General features: G+C 47.1%; 1 protein-coding gene across 1 annotated transcript in view; it reads left to right on the top strand.

Moving 5' to 3' along the window:
* LOC125309156 (rho GTPase-activating protein 21-like) overlaps positions 1–17,209 on the top strand; it is a 52,976-nt gene that overhangs the window by 5,197 nt on the left and 30,570 nt on the right. The window contains exons 2-4 of the mRNA XM_048265883.1: positions 1,386–1,577; positions 6,035–6,056; positions 16,279–16,371. Coding sequence (XP_048121840.1) covers positions 1,386–1,577; positions 6,035–6,056; positions 16,279–16,371 — 307 coding nt within the window. The remainder of the gene's footprint in view (positions 1–1,385; positions 1,578–6,034; positions 6,057–16,278; positions 16,372–17,209) is intronic.

The following is a 17,209-nucleotide window of genomic DNA, read 5'->3' as shown; positions in this document are numbered from 1 at the left end:
ATGCTGCCTGGAAATGTGCGCGTGCTATCTCATTCACAGCCGGCCGCTTGACCCTGCCTCCCGTCTACAGCCGTTGATAATACAGTGAAAGCGTCCATTTTGCTGGTCCAGAGCGGCTGTGTGGCCTCAGGGGAGCTGAGCTGACCCGTTGGCCTTTGATGGAAAGAGCGAGGGGGACAGTGGGGTCAGTGAGATGTGCGCTGGGCTTGATGGGAGAGATGGAGGAGTTGTGATGGAGTTGCTGTAGGAACGGCTGCAGTGCAGTCTGGGTAGTGTGAACTGGAGAGAGGTTATGGACGTCCCAGTCCAATGGCTGGTTGGAGAAGATGCCTGCATGTTCAGCACCCCTCCATTCAGTAGGACTCGTAGAAAAATAAACCTCTTAGAATTCCGTAAGTGATGTAACTTGTTTATACAGAGATATCAAGTATTGCATTGTGATGTATTGTAGAGATGTCATGTATTGTATTTATGTGGTGTCCAGATTTCCGATATCTCATAGTTGTTTGCATCGTTTATGCAATAGCACTACAATAAACCATATGCGTAGATTGACAGGAATGTCAAGAAGCTGCATTGTCATGATAGTTAACAATATAAAATAATATTATGACAGCATGTGTCTATTAGTGATGTATCCAGGATTTCTGGAGATCTGGATATGACATTCTGGACGAATTTACGGGGATCCACTGCACTCTCTTGTGGATTAGTGGCAGAGGTGACTGACCGCAGGCAAACTTCTCTCTCCATGTCCTCTGTGTGTGTGTGTGTGTGTGTGTGTGTGTGTGTGTGTGAGAGAGAGAGAGAGGTCCTTCCTCATTGCCTCATTGTTCCTGCATAGTCTACTGGGATGTGAAACTTCCACAGAGAAGTGTCCATTCCAGTGCCGGCCAGCTGGCCAGATGAGCTGGTTGAGTGTGTTGGTCATGTGTTCTCACGCCGCTTTATTCTGATCTCAGACTTGTCTTTTGTGTCTGTTCTATGTTTGTCTCTGTAGCCATTTAAACAGGGCTGCATGAGCCATCTTTGGTCATTGGCCATCCACACCCTCTCAGGCATGGTATTGAGGATTTTTCTCCGTGTACTGTTATTTTTACATGTGAGAATGACGTGAACCGTTTCATTTTTAAGTATTGAGAGCAAAGTCGATTTTCTTGAATTCCTGGTTCCTGTTCTTGATGAACATTTCTGACCTCCGGGTGCACCTTTCTCTGTTGTTGTTCTAAGGTCTCCTTACTGTAAACCTCTTCAGATAACATTGTATCTGCGGCATGAATAAGTTGTCTGCTATGTGCATTTTTAATGTTCCGAAACACTGTTAACAATTGCCTTATCTCTGTCCCTTTCTCCTCTCTCTCTCTCTCTCTCTCTCTCTCTCTCAGGCCAAGCAGAAGGGTGGAGTGGACGCCAGCGACGCCTCGGGCTGCGTGTCTCCGGTGGCGGGCGAGGACGAGCCTTTCTCCTGGCCTGGGCCCAAGACGCTCCGACTGCGACGCACCTCGCAGGGCTTCGGCTTCACGCTGCGTCACTTCATCGTCTACCCGCCCGAGTCCGCCGTGCAGTCCTCACTCAAGGTCAGACACACACACACACACACACACACACACACACACACACACACACACACACACACACACACACACAGGCATTACATCCTCACATCCATCACTATGACACTCGCTGTAGCAAAGGAATATCTGTGACAGACACCAGGATCTGATCCAGCTCTATCTGTCTCTGCAGGAGGTTCTACTCCTTAGTGCTGGAGCCATGTCTGTGTGTGAGGCGTACGCCCTCTAGCGCTTTAGCATCTTCAGCTGAGCTATGCGGTTAGCATTAGCCCTTGCTATTTTGTGAGGATCTCTGTAGTGTGGTGGTATAGCTGCAGAATAGCTGTCTCAGTGCCTCCATCCAACCACCTCCATACAAGACGGAAAGACTTCATCAGAATCAGTTATTTGGATGATTTTTGGCTCTACATTAAACGTAAGAGCCAAAAGTAGGACTCTAACCTAGTACAGTCTACACAAACCTACAGAACAACAGAACTAGATAAAAACAAATAAAAACATAACCCACAGGGATAACAAACATAAATACAGCACATTAGCTTAGCACACAATGCCTCATCTGTCTCATGTGTCTCTGGACATTGTGGAGAGCAGATCGTTAGCATGTTACAGGGCTACTGCAGCTCTATGAGGATCACTGTTGCAGCTCCACTAGTCTGCAGTAGCATTGGCAGCAGCCTCGTCCAGGTGGCGTCATCGTTAATATCCCTCATGCGGAGGATGGAGGTGTGGGGCCGGGCATGCTGGGGCAGTGGCCCTCGGCTCAGGTTACTCTGCGGTGTGGGCGCACGCCGGCTCTGCACTCAGACTAAAGCTCTCAGAAGAGATTGTTTTTGGAGCATTCTCAGTTTTCGGATGTTCCGTTGCCATGCCGCGCTAATTCTATTGACCAGTTCAATTTGTTGATAGTCATGCACTTATTATGCACTCCAAATTCCAGTCTGTCCTTTGCACCAGTTCACATTTCACCTCAACATGAGAAGCATAAAAACCCCATTGAGTACCAAGCCTTGTTTGTTTAGCTTTATTGTTCTCTCCAGTGCATTGTGTGTGCCCTCCTCTGCCCCTTAGCCACCTGCATTCTGGCTTCAGGAGGACTCCTGCACATTTGTGTCTACTGCAGCATCAGTGCACTATAATGCTGATAGGCATTACCTGTAAGCTAATGTTTACTGCCCCCCACACACACACACACACCTACCCTCTTCATCATCCACATAATGCATCTGAGGACCTCCTAAACGGCCCTTCCTGTCTGAACCCGAGTGACCTCAGTAGCCAACAGCCTGCATTCTGCTGCCCTCCCTCCTCCACATTACTGACCACCGCCGCAGCAGCAACAGCATCAGCAGCAGCATCGCTGCACTTTACACTAATGCACTCTAATCTGCCCCCTCTCTCAGGGGGTGGGGTGGTAATAACAGCCAGGATGCTTCTCCTCAGCCCTCCATCAGCATCCACCACCACCACCCCCCTCCAACCCCACCTCCTCTCCCATTACACAGGCGGAGCAGCGGCGGCAGCAGCGTCCGGGTGGGAGGGCAGACGAGGCGGCGGTGCTTATTATCGCATTACGCCTCCATTATCTCACCGGAGAGCTATTGTGCTGGCCTGTGTTTTGCCGGTTGCGATGGTGCGGCAGGCTTTACCTACGGGAAATATGAGGCTTACGAGAGGCGTGCACCGCGCCGGCGGCCAAGTTTTAAGGTCAGGCGTGCGATGACGGCTCCCCTTTTGTTTGTCACTGGGGCTGTGTAATAAGACGATGACGCTCGCGTGGCGTCGTGTTTGCGTACGTGCACGCGGATCATAAACAGAGTGCGGATTGAGAGGGGGAGGAGAGCGTGACAACAGGCAGCAGCGTGCGTTGTGTGATGACGTGGTACCCGTGTCGTGATGGAGGTCTCAGAGTCATGAGTGCTCTCTTAACCCTCATGTTATCCTTGGGGTCAATTTGACCCCAAGCAACGTTTAACATCATAAAATATATGGTTCACTTTTTTTTTTTTTTTTTTGCTTCATGTTTCATGACTTTTCCACAATTGAAGGGTACTGTACAACAGAGTTAGCATGAAATTTGTACAATAATTTGTTTTCAATGTCCTGTACAAATATTTTGTACATTGATGTTCGTTGGGGTCAGTTTGACCCCAGCTGTATGAAACATAGGATACATGAATATTTGACACATTATGGATATTATTATTTGAATAGTATGAGAACATATTGTTATTATCATTATTACATACACAAGTACATATTACATATAAGTCATTTTGGCAGGACTGTATAAGTCAAAAGGGGAAGCAACAGCAAGCCTTTGGGCTGCTGACACTGGATGGGCAATATTACCAGCCTAGGTTCCAAGGTTCATAAAGGGGTGTGGGGGGGGTGGGATTGTTTTGTAGGGCTTTTGATGGTGGTTATTACACTCTTGTTAAGTACCTGTCACAAAAAAACTGGGTAACAATATGAATTATAATCATTTTCTAAGGTTTTTTTTTAGCTGGGGTCAAATTGACCCCAAGGATAAAGAGTGTCGGTAAGATCTGAGGATAACACAAGGGTTAAATGAAGGAATGATTCGGTCATAGCCTACACTGGATTATGCATTAGCCTATGAAACTTTATGGAAATAGACATAAGACGTGTGACACTATCCCGTTTATTTGAGTGCAAGATTGAATGGGAAAAAATGTGGCCTACCTTTTCCCACGCATAGGAGAAATCTCGCTCGCTTGCAGGATGTCAATAGATCTCACAATCTAAGCAATATTGGGAAATAAACAAGCATGCTCTCTCCACCATGACAACATCAAGAGAGTCATCTTTAGGTGTTTTTTAATCAGTGTAAGCAGCCACTTTGTTCTGAAAGACTGCAGATCCCGCGCATGTGATTTTTAAAAGTGAAAGTATAGGCGCCTAGAGAGTTTTGGGAAGGCATGTACGAAACATGCATTTCAAATGCTCTTATCAACTTGAATTGCAGGCATATTATTTAGGATGTGTTAACTATGTAGAAAATATTGTTACGTATGCACGTGATGTTTATGAAAGGCCAATTCCGATTTAGACCCGTGTCCCCCCCGTGTCCAACCCGACCCGCACCTGCATCCGACACAGTAGAATATTTTTCACCCGTTTCAACACCCGCGGGTACCCGAACCCGTGCAGGACTCTGCGCTGGTCTGCTGCAGGGCACGAAACATGCCGGTGGATTTCTTCAGATGTCAGCAGCCCAACAGAGGAGGTGCAGATGATGCTGCATGCTGCAGAGACACACACACACACACACACACACACACACACACACAAACACAAACACAAACACACAACACACACACACACACACACACACACACACACACGCATGCACAAATAGACTTACATACACATACTCTCTCTCACACACACACACACACACACACACACACACACACACAGATAGACTTACACACACACATACTCATTCAAATACACATACACAAAAGTGAAAGATGGAACTGCTGGCAAAAAGGTGTGGTCCTGCTTCCAGCTGATGTGTCTTTGGAAGAGTCTGCTGGAAACACACACACACACACACACACACACACACACTGCTCCACCAAATCTCCCTATGGATGGCCAAATCTAAAACAGACCTCCGTCTCTCATCCCGCCATCACCATAAAACTCTTTAAATGTGTTTTAGAAAGCGTTAAATAACATCTGCTGCTGAGAGGGTTTGAGATCTGGACAAATTATTTTAGATAAGACCCCAAAAGAAGGAATTAATTCATGGTCAAGTGCAAGTGAATTGCAGCATCTTAAATAGTTTTACTTAAGAAGATACACACACACACACACACACACACACACACACACACACACCCACACACACACACACACACACACATACACACACACACTCACACACACTCAAACAAACACATGCACACACACACACAGAACATAGAGCAAACATATGTGTGTGGCTATTAGGGATCAGATTAGGACGCGCTGCATGTGGCTTTAACGAGAGCACAGAGGAAATGAAGGGCTTAGGATCCGGGCACAAAACAAACCTCTTCAAGCAGGCCGCCTGCCCCATGCCCCACGCCCCATGTCACCTCCACACACTGACTGCTCTAGCCAAGATGGATTACACACTCGCTGTCTGTCATTCGTTTACGTTATGTGTGTGTGTGTACGTGTTTGTGATTGTGGTTGTGGCTATCATCCCAATTATATGCTTTTGCTGTGTGTCATGGTGACTGAAGATCATCAGACACTATGAATCATCATTACAGTCCCAGGAGACAAAAATTATCCAGCATTAATGAATGTCAGCCAGTGTGTGTGTGTGTGTGTGTGTGTGTGTGTGTGTGTGTGTGTTCTGAGAAATGCTGTCTGTGCATGTTCTGACTCTTTGCCTCTCTCTCTCTCTCTCTCTCTCTCTCTCTCTCTCTCTCTATCTCTAGGAGGAAGACAATGGCAGCAGAGGTGAGCCTTCTTTTCATTTCTCTCTTACCAGATAAGATGTTGTGTGTTCCCTTCATTTGTTAGACTCGCCCACTATATGACAGGAATCAGCAAGCTGTGTTTGGGTGTGACACGTCTCTCTGTTTTTGGTTGTGTTAAAGTGTGTGTGTGTGTGTGTTTTATGGGAGGTGCAGGGGAATATAATGAATTGCTTGTTTATGAAATGTAATTGGATTCAGCATCCACGCACCTGTGCTCATTGCCTGTGTCAGTGACTGATAGGAAATGATTAGCTAAGAAAATCTATACATTTACACAGACATGCATGAATACACACATGCATAAAGAACACACACACACACACACACACACACACACACACACACACACACACACACACACACACACACATTTCCCCAGAGAGACACAAGTGTAACCACTCTAGATCCAGCTCATCCATTTCCCATCAGCAGTGAGAGAGAGATAGAGAGAGAGAGAGAGAGAGAGAGAGAGAGAGAGAGAGAGAGCCACTGCCGCCACACTAAGTCATGTAAGGACAGGCGCAGTCCTGGAGTCTGCAGCAGGCCTCTCCACTGACACACACTTCACATGTGTGAGCAGTTTGCGGTGAGAGGTGGGCTGAGGCATCTGTGACTCTCGTCATTTGTAGTTAGAATGAGCGCTTTCAGAGCTGATGTTCAAAGCCATCTGAGGACAAGTGAGAGTGTGTGTTGAGTGCTGCCCCCTACTGGTATGGTGGTTGTGTTTGTGTAGTGACAGGGGCTACTTGAGCTGCCCTGAAGCTTCTGTGTTATGGTATGTTGGACTGTGTATTTTTGGGTGTGTGGGTGTGTGTCCGGGGGATGTGAAGGTGCATGTGTGTGTTTTCGTGTGTGTGTGTGTGTGTGTGTGTGAGAAGTAGTCATGTTTAGCTGAGTTTGTTGGTGATAGGTGTTTTAAGGAGTGTCTGTCGGTGAAAGTGGTATTTGGGAATGTGTGTGTGTGTGTGTGTGTGTGTGTGTGTGTGTGTGTGTGTGTGTGTGTGTGTGTGTGTGTGTGTGCGTGTGTGAGAGAGAGAGTGTGTATGTGTGTGTGTCAGGGCAGATCTGTTTTCAGAGGCGGCCGTGCGGGTGACTGTGCAGCTGGCATGTCCTGGCCAGCACCCAAGCGTCCAGTGGCATACTGTTACGGGGGGCGGCGGTGTCCCGTTTGGGGCAGCGACCCTTAGAGGAACGCGAGCCATCCGGGCTACACATGACAGGCCCTGAGAGGACATACCACTCACACACACACACACACACACACACACACACACACACACACACACACACACACTAACACACAGGGCACACACACACACACACACAGGGGACACACACAAACAAAGGACACACTTTCACATTCTATCTTCCTCTCCCAAAAAATACACACATTCTTACACATGCATTAAGGCGCGTGCACACACACACACACACACACACGCAGACACACACATACAGACGCACACACACTCACACGTGCACATTCCTCTCTGATTAGAGACTACATCATATGGAAACTACGTTACTGACACTAAAAACTACACAGGCAGCTTCAAGGCATGCATGACAGGCAGGGTGGCAGGAAGGAGTGACTGGCAGTGTTTATGCCCTCCTATTTTGGATTAGCTGTGTGTGTGCGTGTGCGTGTGCGTGTGCATGTACGTGTGCGTGTGTGTGTTTTGTTGAGGTGAAGAGAGGATAATAGCATAACATTTTTGGGAGTCATTGTAACATCACCTTGTCTGCCTCAGTGTTTGCCTTCAGCTGTAGAACATCCTCTGATAGAGCGCCTGCTGTTTGATGGCTTGCCTGCTGTAGCGTCTGCTTTCTGCTGCCGGCACTATTGTCCTGTATTGTCCAGACTCCTAATAGCAGTAGGCTACATTAAGGTTTGCAAAAAAAAGGGGCACATCGTTTGTTTGTTTGTTTGTTTGTTTTGGTTGTTTTCCGACCGTGTTGTGGGCCAAATGAAACTAGTATGACCATATGTCATGGTCTGGATGGACATATGTACTGTTTGCTGTCCATCTTAATACTGACTGTGGCACAATCCCCTGTCTTATTATGTCTGCTCATACTCGTAGTGCTTTTGTCTCAGAGAATTGAGGACTTTCCCACAGCTCTCTTTTCCTGTGCTTGTACTTGTACTTGTTGTTGTTGTTGTCATTGTTATTGTTGTTCTCTGGTTGTTGCACCAGGGATTTCCCAGAATTCAGAATTGTTGACACCTCAGCCGTGGACTGGAAACAGCCCCAGTGCTCTGTGCCGATTGATCTGGCACATCAGGGGTCAATACGGTGTCCTGACTAAGAGCTCAGAGTATTGTCAGACCTGCTCCCCTGACCAACAGCCTGTCCACTACACACACGCATACTACACACACACACACACACACACACACACACACACACACACACACACACACACAAACACACACATGTATGACAGGTGCTCATGCATCACTTGCTGTGTTATTGTCTGCTTAATTTTTCCTCATTAGCTCTGATTGGATAGTTTAGGACATGTCCTTTTGTGATTGACTGTGTGGTCATGGTCTCAGACTTGTGGTGTTTTTGTTTTGGTGTGTGTGTTGTGTGTGTCTGTGTGTGTGTGTGTGTGTGTGTGTGTGTGTGTGTGTGTGTGTGTGTGTGTGTGTGTGTGTGTGTGTGTATTTGTGTCTGCGTGCACTTTTTTCCCCTTGTTTATGACACTCTTGCAGTGTAAGTGTGTGTCACAGAGTGGGGTCTATCAAAGGCCCAATTCCTATTGATGTTCCCCCCCGACCACAAAATGGGAATTTAGTAACGGAATTGTTCTTCAGCTCTCGACTTCACTTGCTTTATTTTCCCAGCTTTAACTTGGGTGTGCCATAACACCACTCCTCTCCTACATAAATACAACAAATATCTCTTCCCACGATTTTCTCATATTGAAACACCCACCCTCTTAGCCCCCCCCCCTCTCCCCCTGTCTGTGTCCTTTTTATCTGATGTGGTGATGCAGTCATGTAGTATGAAATCACATTTTTGCTGGAATCACTTTCTTCCCCAGCCCCACCACCACCCCATCCTAACATCCACACTCGTTTATTTGCTTGGCGTGTTGTCAGTGTGTGATGGTTCTGTTTGGTGTTTGGATAAAGGAGTCTGTTCACCACGTGTTTACAATATGGGTGTTGCTGCTGGAAGGCCTTCAGTCTTGAGAAATGCACACACACACACAGGCAGAGACACGTAGTGTGTGGCTGTATGTAGTATGTGTGTGTGTGTGTGTGTGTGTGTGTGTGTGTGTGTGTGTGTGTGTTCAGGGATGATTGAATAGGTGTCTGCATGTGTCTGTTTATTTCTTTTCCTCTGATTGTGTACAAACCAAACAGCTATTCTTCACCTGATCCTGGCTTTTTCTGTCTCTTTCTCTTTCTGTATTTCACTCACTCACTCTCTCTCTCTCACACTTATTCCTTCTCTCATTCTTGTCTTTCTCTTTCTCTCACTCCTGTCTTTCTCTTTCTATGTATTTTACTAAGTTGTTAAAGGGGAAATTGAAATGAGGCATATTGTGTTATTTCTGTGAAGCTGTGGCACTTTGGGGAGAAGGAGAGACAGAGAGAGAATGAGAGGAGGAGGGAGAGAAGGAGGGAGGGAGAGAGGGAATCACATAAAACGCCTACATCTGTTCAAATATTTGTTTTCGTTGTGCGCGAAACTCAGCACAGGAGATATTTCATTTTGTTTTATATTCCGGCTTGCAGTTTTGCTCCATTTCCAAGACTGTTGCTCCAGGAGCATGTGCACAAGCAAACACAATTCTCCTTCGGTCCCCGTAGACCCTGAAAACACACACACACACACACACACACACACACACACACACACACACACACACACACACACACACACACACACACACACACACACACACATACTCGTTCAATAACTCACTCAATATCTTGCTCACTCTTGCTTTCTCACTATACCTCACACATACCATGCTCTTGCTAGGCCTGTGTCCAGACCGTCTCTCTCACCCCTACAGCATGTGATCATACGTACAGAGACACACTCACGCACATACCTCAGCCTGTCTGTTCTAGACAGTGTCCTATGCTCAGGGCTGATGCAGTGTCAAGTGTTTCTGTGCTGTTCCAGTGTCCATCCTTTGAGATCACACATTTACACACACACACACACACACACACACACCCATAGCAAGCATGCAAGCCCCCGCCTGAAGCCCAGTCTTCAGCTGGAGTCCCAGAAGTCCCAGAAACTCCTTTCTCCTCTCCTCTCCTCTCCTCTGTCCTCTCTCTCCTCTCCTCTCCTCTCCTCTCCTCTGTCCTCTCTCTCCTCTCCTCTCCTCTTCTCTGTTCTCCTCTCCTCTCTTCTCTGGCCTCTCATTGCTTTGAGGCATGCAGCCTCGGCAGGAGTGCATTGACTTACAGATAAACAGCAGGTGTCTTCAAACACACACACACACACACACACACACACACACACACACACACACACACACGCACACACACACGCACACACACACACACACACACTCACACACACATACATGCATACACACACATGCACGAGAGAAACTACTCCATATATTGTGTGACAGCAGGTCAGGTGACCAGTGCTTGGAATGCCAAGCGATCATGTGAGCGGGCCTGCCATCTGAGTTTGGCATGTAGCCTCAGGAACAAGTCCCAGAGAGAGAGACAGAGAGAGAGAGAGAGAGAGAGAGGGAGAGAGCGAGAGAGACAGAGAGGATGACTGAGCTACAGTAATGCTCCCATCTTTACTTGGAGAAAAGATGACAAAACGTCCTGTTATAGCAAAGAAGCTGCTATCTGAAAGAGTGAAAGAGAGAGAGACGGGACATTTTTAAAGAATGACCGGCTGTGAGTGAGAAAAATACAAGCAGTAAGAAACTGTAAAGCAACTGAAAAGGAAAGTGTGAAAGAGTGAGAGAGAAAGAGAGAGTGAAAGAGAGAAAGAGAGAGTGAAAGAGTGAGAGAGAAAGAGAGAGTGAAAGAGAGAAAGAGAGAGTGAAAGAGTGAGAGAGAAAGAGAGAGTGAAAGAGTGAGGGAGAGAGGGAAAGTGTGTCTTTTTTCCCCTTGACTGGAGGAGAAAGAGGGCAGAAACTTGTTTCCAGGCAACAGGGCTAGTCCCACACGGGAGGGGCTGGTCTGACAGCACGGCATGCTGTAATGCAATCTCTGCCACGGTTCAACAGCAAGACGCTCCCGCTGGTTCCGTTGCCATGGGAACGCGCCTTTTTCCCCGAATGTGTCCGAAGAAATCCCCTTGTTTTCCCTCCTCAGACGGAGAAAGCCAACAGTCTTCTGCACACTGGTGGGGTTTACTCCCCGCTTATAATAGCAGATCTGGGAACAGCTGGTGTTAATCTGAAGCCCTGACATCTCGAACAAAAAGCCTGGTCCTGGGTTAGATGAATCATGTCGCCTCTTCGATTCCTGGCGGAGATGTTTTTGTTTCGTGACATTCCATGTGGAGCCATCGTTACATGTCTGTCCTCTCTGTTTTCCGACACGTGTGCACTGCAGACACACACACACACACACACACACGCATGCATGCATCCACACACACCCCACTCCTCTTCTCTCTTCTCACATCAGCTGTGTTGTGTGTTTGTGCAAAGATAGTCCCATAGTCTTCCCCAAGAACAACACAAACTTTTGTCGTTTATTTTTTCTTCTTTCTTTCCTTCTTTCTGTCTTTCTTTTTTTCATTCTTTCTTGGCCTGCCTCCCTTCCTCTCACTCTCTCACTCAGGTCCTGTATTTTTTTCTCTCTCTCTTTATCTTCTCAGAATGAGAGAGAAAGCCCCAGGAGGAGGGAGGGAGGGAGGGAGGGATGGAGGGAGGGAGGGAGGGAGGGATGGAGGGAGGTAAAGATGTGGAGGAATTTTGGCTGCTGGATTGCGTAATGGCTAGGCAGTGGAGAGTGTGAGTGGGTGTGTGTCCCTGGGCCCTGTGTAGAATAACATTATCAAACACAGAGCACACACTCACACACATATGCACTCACTCACTCACGCAGGCAGACACACAGACACACACACACACACACACACACACACACACACAGACAGACACACACACACACAGACACACACACACACACACACACACACACACACACATACCAGGCCAGCTGTGCACAGTGGGAGCATAGACCAAACAACATAGCCATCCTGCTGAGGCATACGTCTGAGAAAAAAACCCTATTCCTCTTGCCCTGCCCTGCACACATATACAAAACCCCCACACACACACACACACACTTGGTCACCCTGTATGGTGACCACCATGTGACAGGGAAAGCCCAGTGCATGAGATCGTTCATCATGGGCCCTGGTACCTGACTAACTTAATCCTAGAAGATAAACAGTTAGATATTAGGTTAGCTATATACATTGCGTTTTGTCAAGACTTGTGTGTGTGTGTGTGTGTGTGTGTGTGTGTGTGTGTGTGTGTGTGTGTATATGTGTGTGTGTGTGTGTGTGTGTGTGTGTGTGTGTGTGTGTGTGTGTGTGCAGTAAGATAAGCCTTAGGGTATGTATGTTTGTTAGACTACATGACGAGTTCACAGCAGTGTCAAAGCACAGCAGTGACATTCAGTCGTTTCTCTTCATGCTTGGAGTGTGTTTCCGGAACTCTCTGATGAATGCCTAGGGAGTGCTTCAGAGAGAAAGAATGTGTTATTCAGAGTGTAGTTCAGATCTGTCTTTGTGCATGCGTTTCTCTCTCTCTCTCCTCCCCCCCTCTCTCTCTCTGTGTGTGTGTGTGTGTGTGTGTGTGTGTGTGTGAATGCCTTTGTTTTTATGAGTGTATTAGTCAAATTTAAGGATAAGTTAGGACACACACACACACACACACACACACACACACACTCAGAATGTGACAGTCTTGCAGTGCGCTGCATCTGGTCAGGGCAAACACCCTGGCAGGATCAAAGGGCCAGGTGGCCCATGCCAGAGAGAGCCATCACCTCTGGGCCACCCGCATACCCAAATACCCCAGCACTGAGCAGAGCACCACAGCTGTAGCAGAGCTCCAGAGACACACACACACACACACACACACACACACACACACACACACACACACACACACACATACACCGGCACTGTGAACCACCCAGCAGTTGGTATAGGACAGAGCTGGGAATCCCATCAAGAGGAGCTCAATGGAATGGTCCCTGTAAAAGCCGAGAGAGTAGCCTCATCGGTTGTACGCTGTGTGTGTGATGGAGGGTCCAGATTGAGAACACCATGTTGGAGGATAACTTATCAAATGTGTATTCTTGATACTGGAACCTTGTTGTCTTTGTCAAATGTTGTGTGTTCTGTTGTCATGTCTTCCATGTGCCGTGTGTTTCTATGTTTGTTGCCGCACAAATGGCGCATATGGGACAAATAATAAATTGAAACTTGAACTTGAAACTTGATAGATGCGTGTTGTGTTGTGTGTGCGCGTGTGTGACATGGAAGGATGATTCAGTGTGAAAATTGAGACCCTCTCTGAAAAGAGCAGTGGTGCTTGATCTCTGCTCTTGAGGTCAGCTTCATAGTGGCCGTCGGTCTGTACGTCCACTTCCACTCTCACTATGCACTTGAGATACGTGGATATTAGTAGACACAGCCTGATGATGGTGTATGTTATCTTTGTCCTAACCACTGACTGATCTTTCAAAGGGATCAGAGTCACATTGTCTGTGATTGTTGGAGTTGCTTACAGTATATATTATACATTCCATGTCTTGTGCTGCCCTCTTGAGGAGATTACGAGCGCTACATTGCTCTGCTAGGACAAAATGTTCACCTTCACTTTGAATGATCCAGAACAGAGGAAATATCTTCACACGACAAATACACACAGACACAAATGTCCTTTCGCCCAAAAAGACATAGACGCACACACACACACACACACACACACACACACACACACACACACCCACATACACACATGCAGGTCACATCTAGTCATATTATCCCTTAGACACAGATGCACACATGCACAGTAATCACAGTTGTAAGCAGACCAGTGTCCAATAGGATTGCTGCTCTGATGGAGGGCCTTACATCATGTCTGAGAGGGATTAATGAAGCTGCAGGGCCATTTTAAAACCAGTAGGGGGAGTAGAGTATCACACACACATTTTCATTATTTCAAAGAATACTGCATTGTTTTATAAGACTCGAGAAAGCTGGGGGAACAAACGTGTATTTGTGTATGTTGGTCCGTCCGACTGTCTGTGTTTGGTTTTGTGCATGCTGTTTATGGAGATTAGAGTGTTTATGTAGATGGTGTATGAAGTGTTCAGTGGTGCCTTGGCATGGCGGTGTATATTTTGCGTTTGAATTCATTTGGGTTTGTTTAGTTCTGTGAGAGGAGCTGTGGTGTGCATTTGCACATGTATTCATACAAATAAGATGGAGCCACAGCATACATTTGCACTAATTGGTGTACCAGTGTATGGGCATTCTCCTTTTTCCTCTCTTTCTCTTTCATACACACACACACACACACACACACACACACACTCAGAGAGAGATAGAGAGAGAGAGATTTTTGAATTGTACTTTTGCAAGAGAGAGAGAGAGAAAGACAGAGTACATGCCCAGTCCAGTAAAGATTTAATGCTAGGATCATGGCAAAGAACCAGTGATCACTCATCCATGGTTCCTCTCTCAACACACACACACACACACACACACACACACACACACACACACACACACACACACAGTGCCTATCTTTTCATCCTTGTTTATCCTGCTGTGGCTTTTCGTCTCTCTTACAGTGAACACGCAGGTCTCATCAGATTAAAGATGAATATGTGTGTGTCTAAGAGTCAGCAGGCTGTGGGCCATGACACAACACTTACACAAGCACTCTCACTCACTTGCAGCTGCTCTGCACAAGATGGCTGAGTTGGTGGGTCAGATGCGAGGAGATAGGGTAGTGTTTCTGCACAGAGATGATGGGTGTAGTGGTCATGCATTATGAATAAGCTCCTTCCCAAGACGCATACACACACACACACACACACACACACACACACACACACACACACACACACACACACACACACACACACACACACACACATCTAGACTGAGAGAGGTGACCTTTCATCCTTTCCAGCTGTGACAGCAAGCTGTGTGTGAGAGAGCAAGGAGGACAAATGGAGAGACTGTGTCAGGTGTCACTGTGTCAGGATGCTGACAAGCTCTGTAGCTAAGAGTGAAAGGTGTGTGTTTGTGTGTGTGTGCTTTGTTTGTGTGTGTGTGTGTATGTGTGTGTAAGTGTGTGTCTGAGAGAGAGAGAGAGAGAGAGAGAGAGAGAGAGAGCGAGTAATAGAGATCAGAAGGACTTATTTTACTTCCACCATGCCGTACACACAAGCTATATATAGAACTCACTCTCTCATCAAATGAGTAAGGGATAATGGACGACATGGTGCGAAGGGAAGTGTATTCGACTACATGGATGTCTCTGACTCACCAGTCATGCTGCTGGTGTACCTGAGCATGCGCGCACATACACACACACCCACACACTGACACACACACACACACACACACACACACACACACTGACACACACAAACCCACACATACACATACATAGAGAGAGAGAGAGAGAGAATGATGCCTGCCGACGTCCACACACGCATTCAGTCACGGTTGTCATTAAAATTCCAGACTAACGAGGGTAATTGCTTGATTAGAAGCTTGCGCTGTCTCGTTTCACTTAACCACACTGCACAGCTTGGGATTGCTTAAATGAGCTGACCAGAAGTCAGAAGTGGATCTCTGTACACGTGAATGTGTCTGTGTGTGTGTGTGTGTGTGTGTGTGTGTGTGTGTGTGTGTGTGTGTGTGTGTGTGTGTGTGATGTTTGTAAGCTGTCACTCTGTGGTGACCGGTTTAATCTGGAGGAGTTGAGGATAGATGAGGGAAAGAAAGAGAGCTGCCTGTGGAGACATGGCGAGAGAGAGAGAGAGAGAGGGAGAGAGAGAGATCAAAAAAGCCTCCTGCCAGGAAGATGCCAGATGACAGGCTGTGTTGTTGGTCAGACACAGATGTTGATTGACCGTTGGCTCTTGACCTTAGTAGGACATGCCGCAGCACCTCCGTAGTGACACGCTTTTGTGCTCTTGTCCTTGTTGCCAGGGAGACCACGAAACAGGCTGGAGCCAATGGACACCATCTTCGTCAAGCAGGTGAAGGAGGGAGGGCCCGCCCATGGAGCTGGACTCTGCACAGGTAAAGTCACACAATTAACACGTCACCATGGAGACCAGCTGTCAGAGTTCTGTTTGCTCTCAAGTGACATGCCAGGCTACTCTAAATAGTAAAGATGTCTGATGTAACTCAATGAATGTCAGTAGAAGCAAGCATGTGAAGTTACGGATCAAAGGAGCTTTCAGATTGTAGTGTACCCAGCTTGACCCATCTTTGTTTCTCTGTTATGAGATGGCATGCCTGATTTCAGTAGGGTTGGGGGGTGGGGGTACATTCCTGTGTGTGATCTGCCCTCAAAAGTTTGGCCAACTGACCACTTCATTACACCCAGATCAGCCTTGCTTTTCTACGCTGTCTTTTGGGACAAGAGACCAGGCCACTTTTCTGCCCCGCAATTTTCCCACGTCCACTCCTCCTCTCCTGGGCTATCTGCCCTGGCCATCGCCATACCCTATCGGTCTTCCTGTAGACCCCCCCTCTCCTAAAAAAGGAAAAAGTGAATGCGTTTAAAGTCGCTCTGCAGAGATAGTCCCACCGAGCCGCGGCTCGCTTTGCGATGAGAGTGTGTGTCATGTTTGGAGAGGGATCTGAGACACGTGGGCTTTGTAGTCCGCTCCAAGCCCCCAGGAAAAGTCTAGCGTGAGTGTGATCTGTTTCACATCACAACAGAGGAAGACAAAAACGAAGGAGAAGCAAAACAAAAGCAAAGGCACGGGGCCTGTCGGAAAGCACACCAATTTACATGTGATAATGGCCAAGATGGAGAAACATGACACCGTTTTTGATGCTCTTTTTCTTTCTTTCTCTTTCTCTCCCTGCCATCCATTCTCTCTCCCCTCACTCTCTCTCTCTCTCTCTC

The sequence above is a fragment of the Alosa alosa genome, chromosome 16 (genome assembly GCF_017589495.1).
Source record: "Alosa alosa isolate M-15738 ecotype Scorff River chromosome 16, AALO_Geno_1.1, whole genome shotgun sequence".
In the NCBI taxonomy this organism is placed as follows: domain Eukaryota; kingdom Metazoa; phylum Chordata; class Actinopteri; order Clupeiformes; family Clupeidae; genus Alosa; species Alosa alosa.
This window is presented reverse-complemented; position numbering and strand designations above follow the sequence as displayed.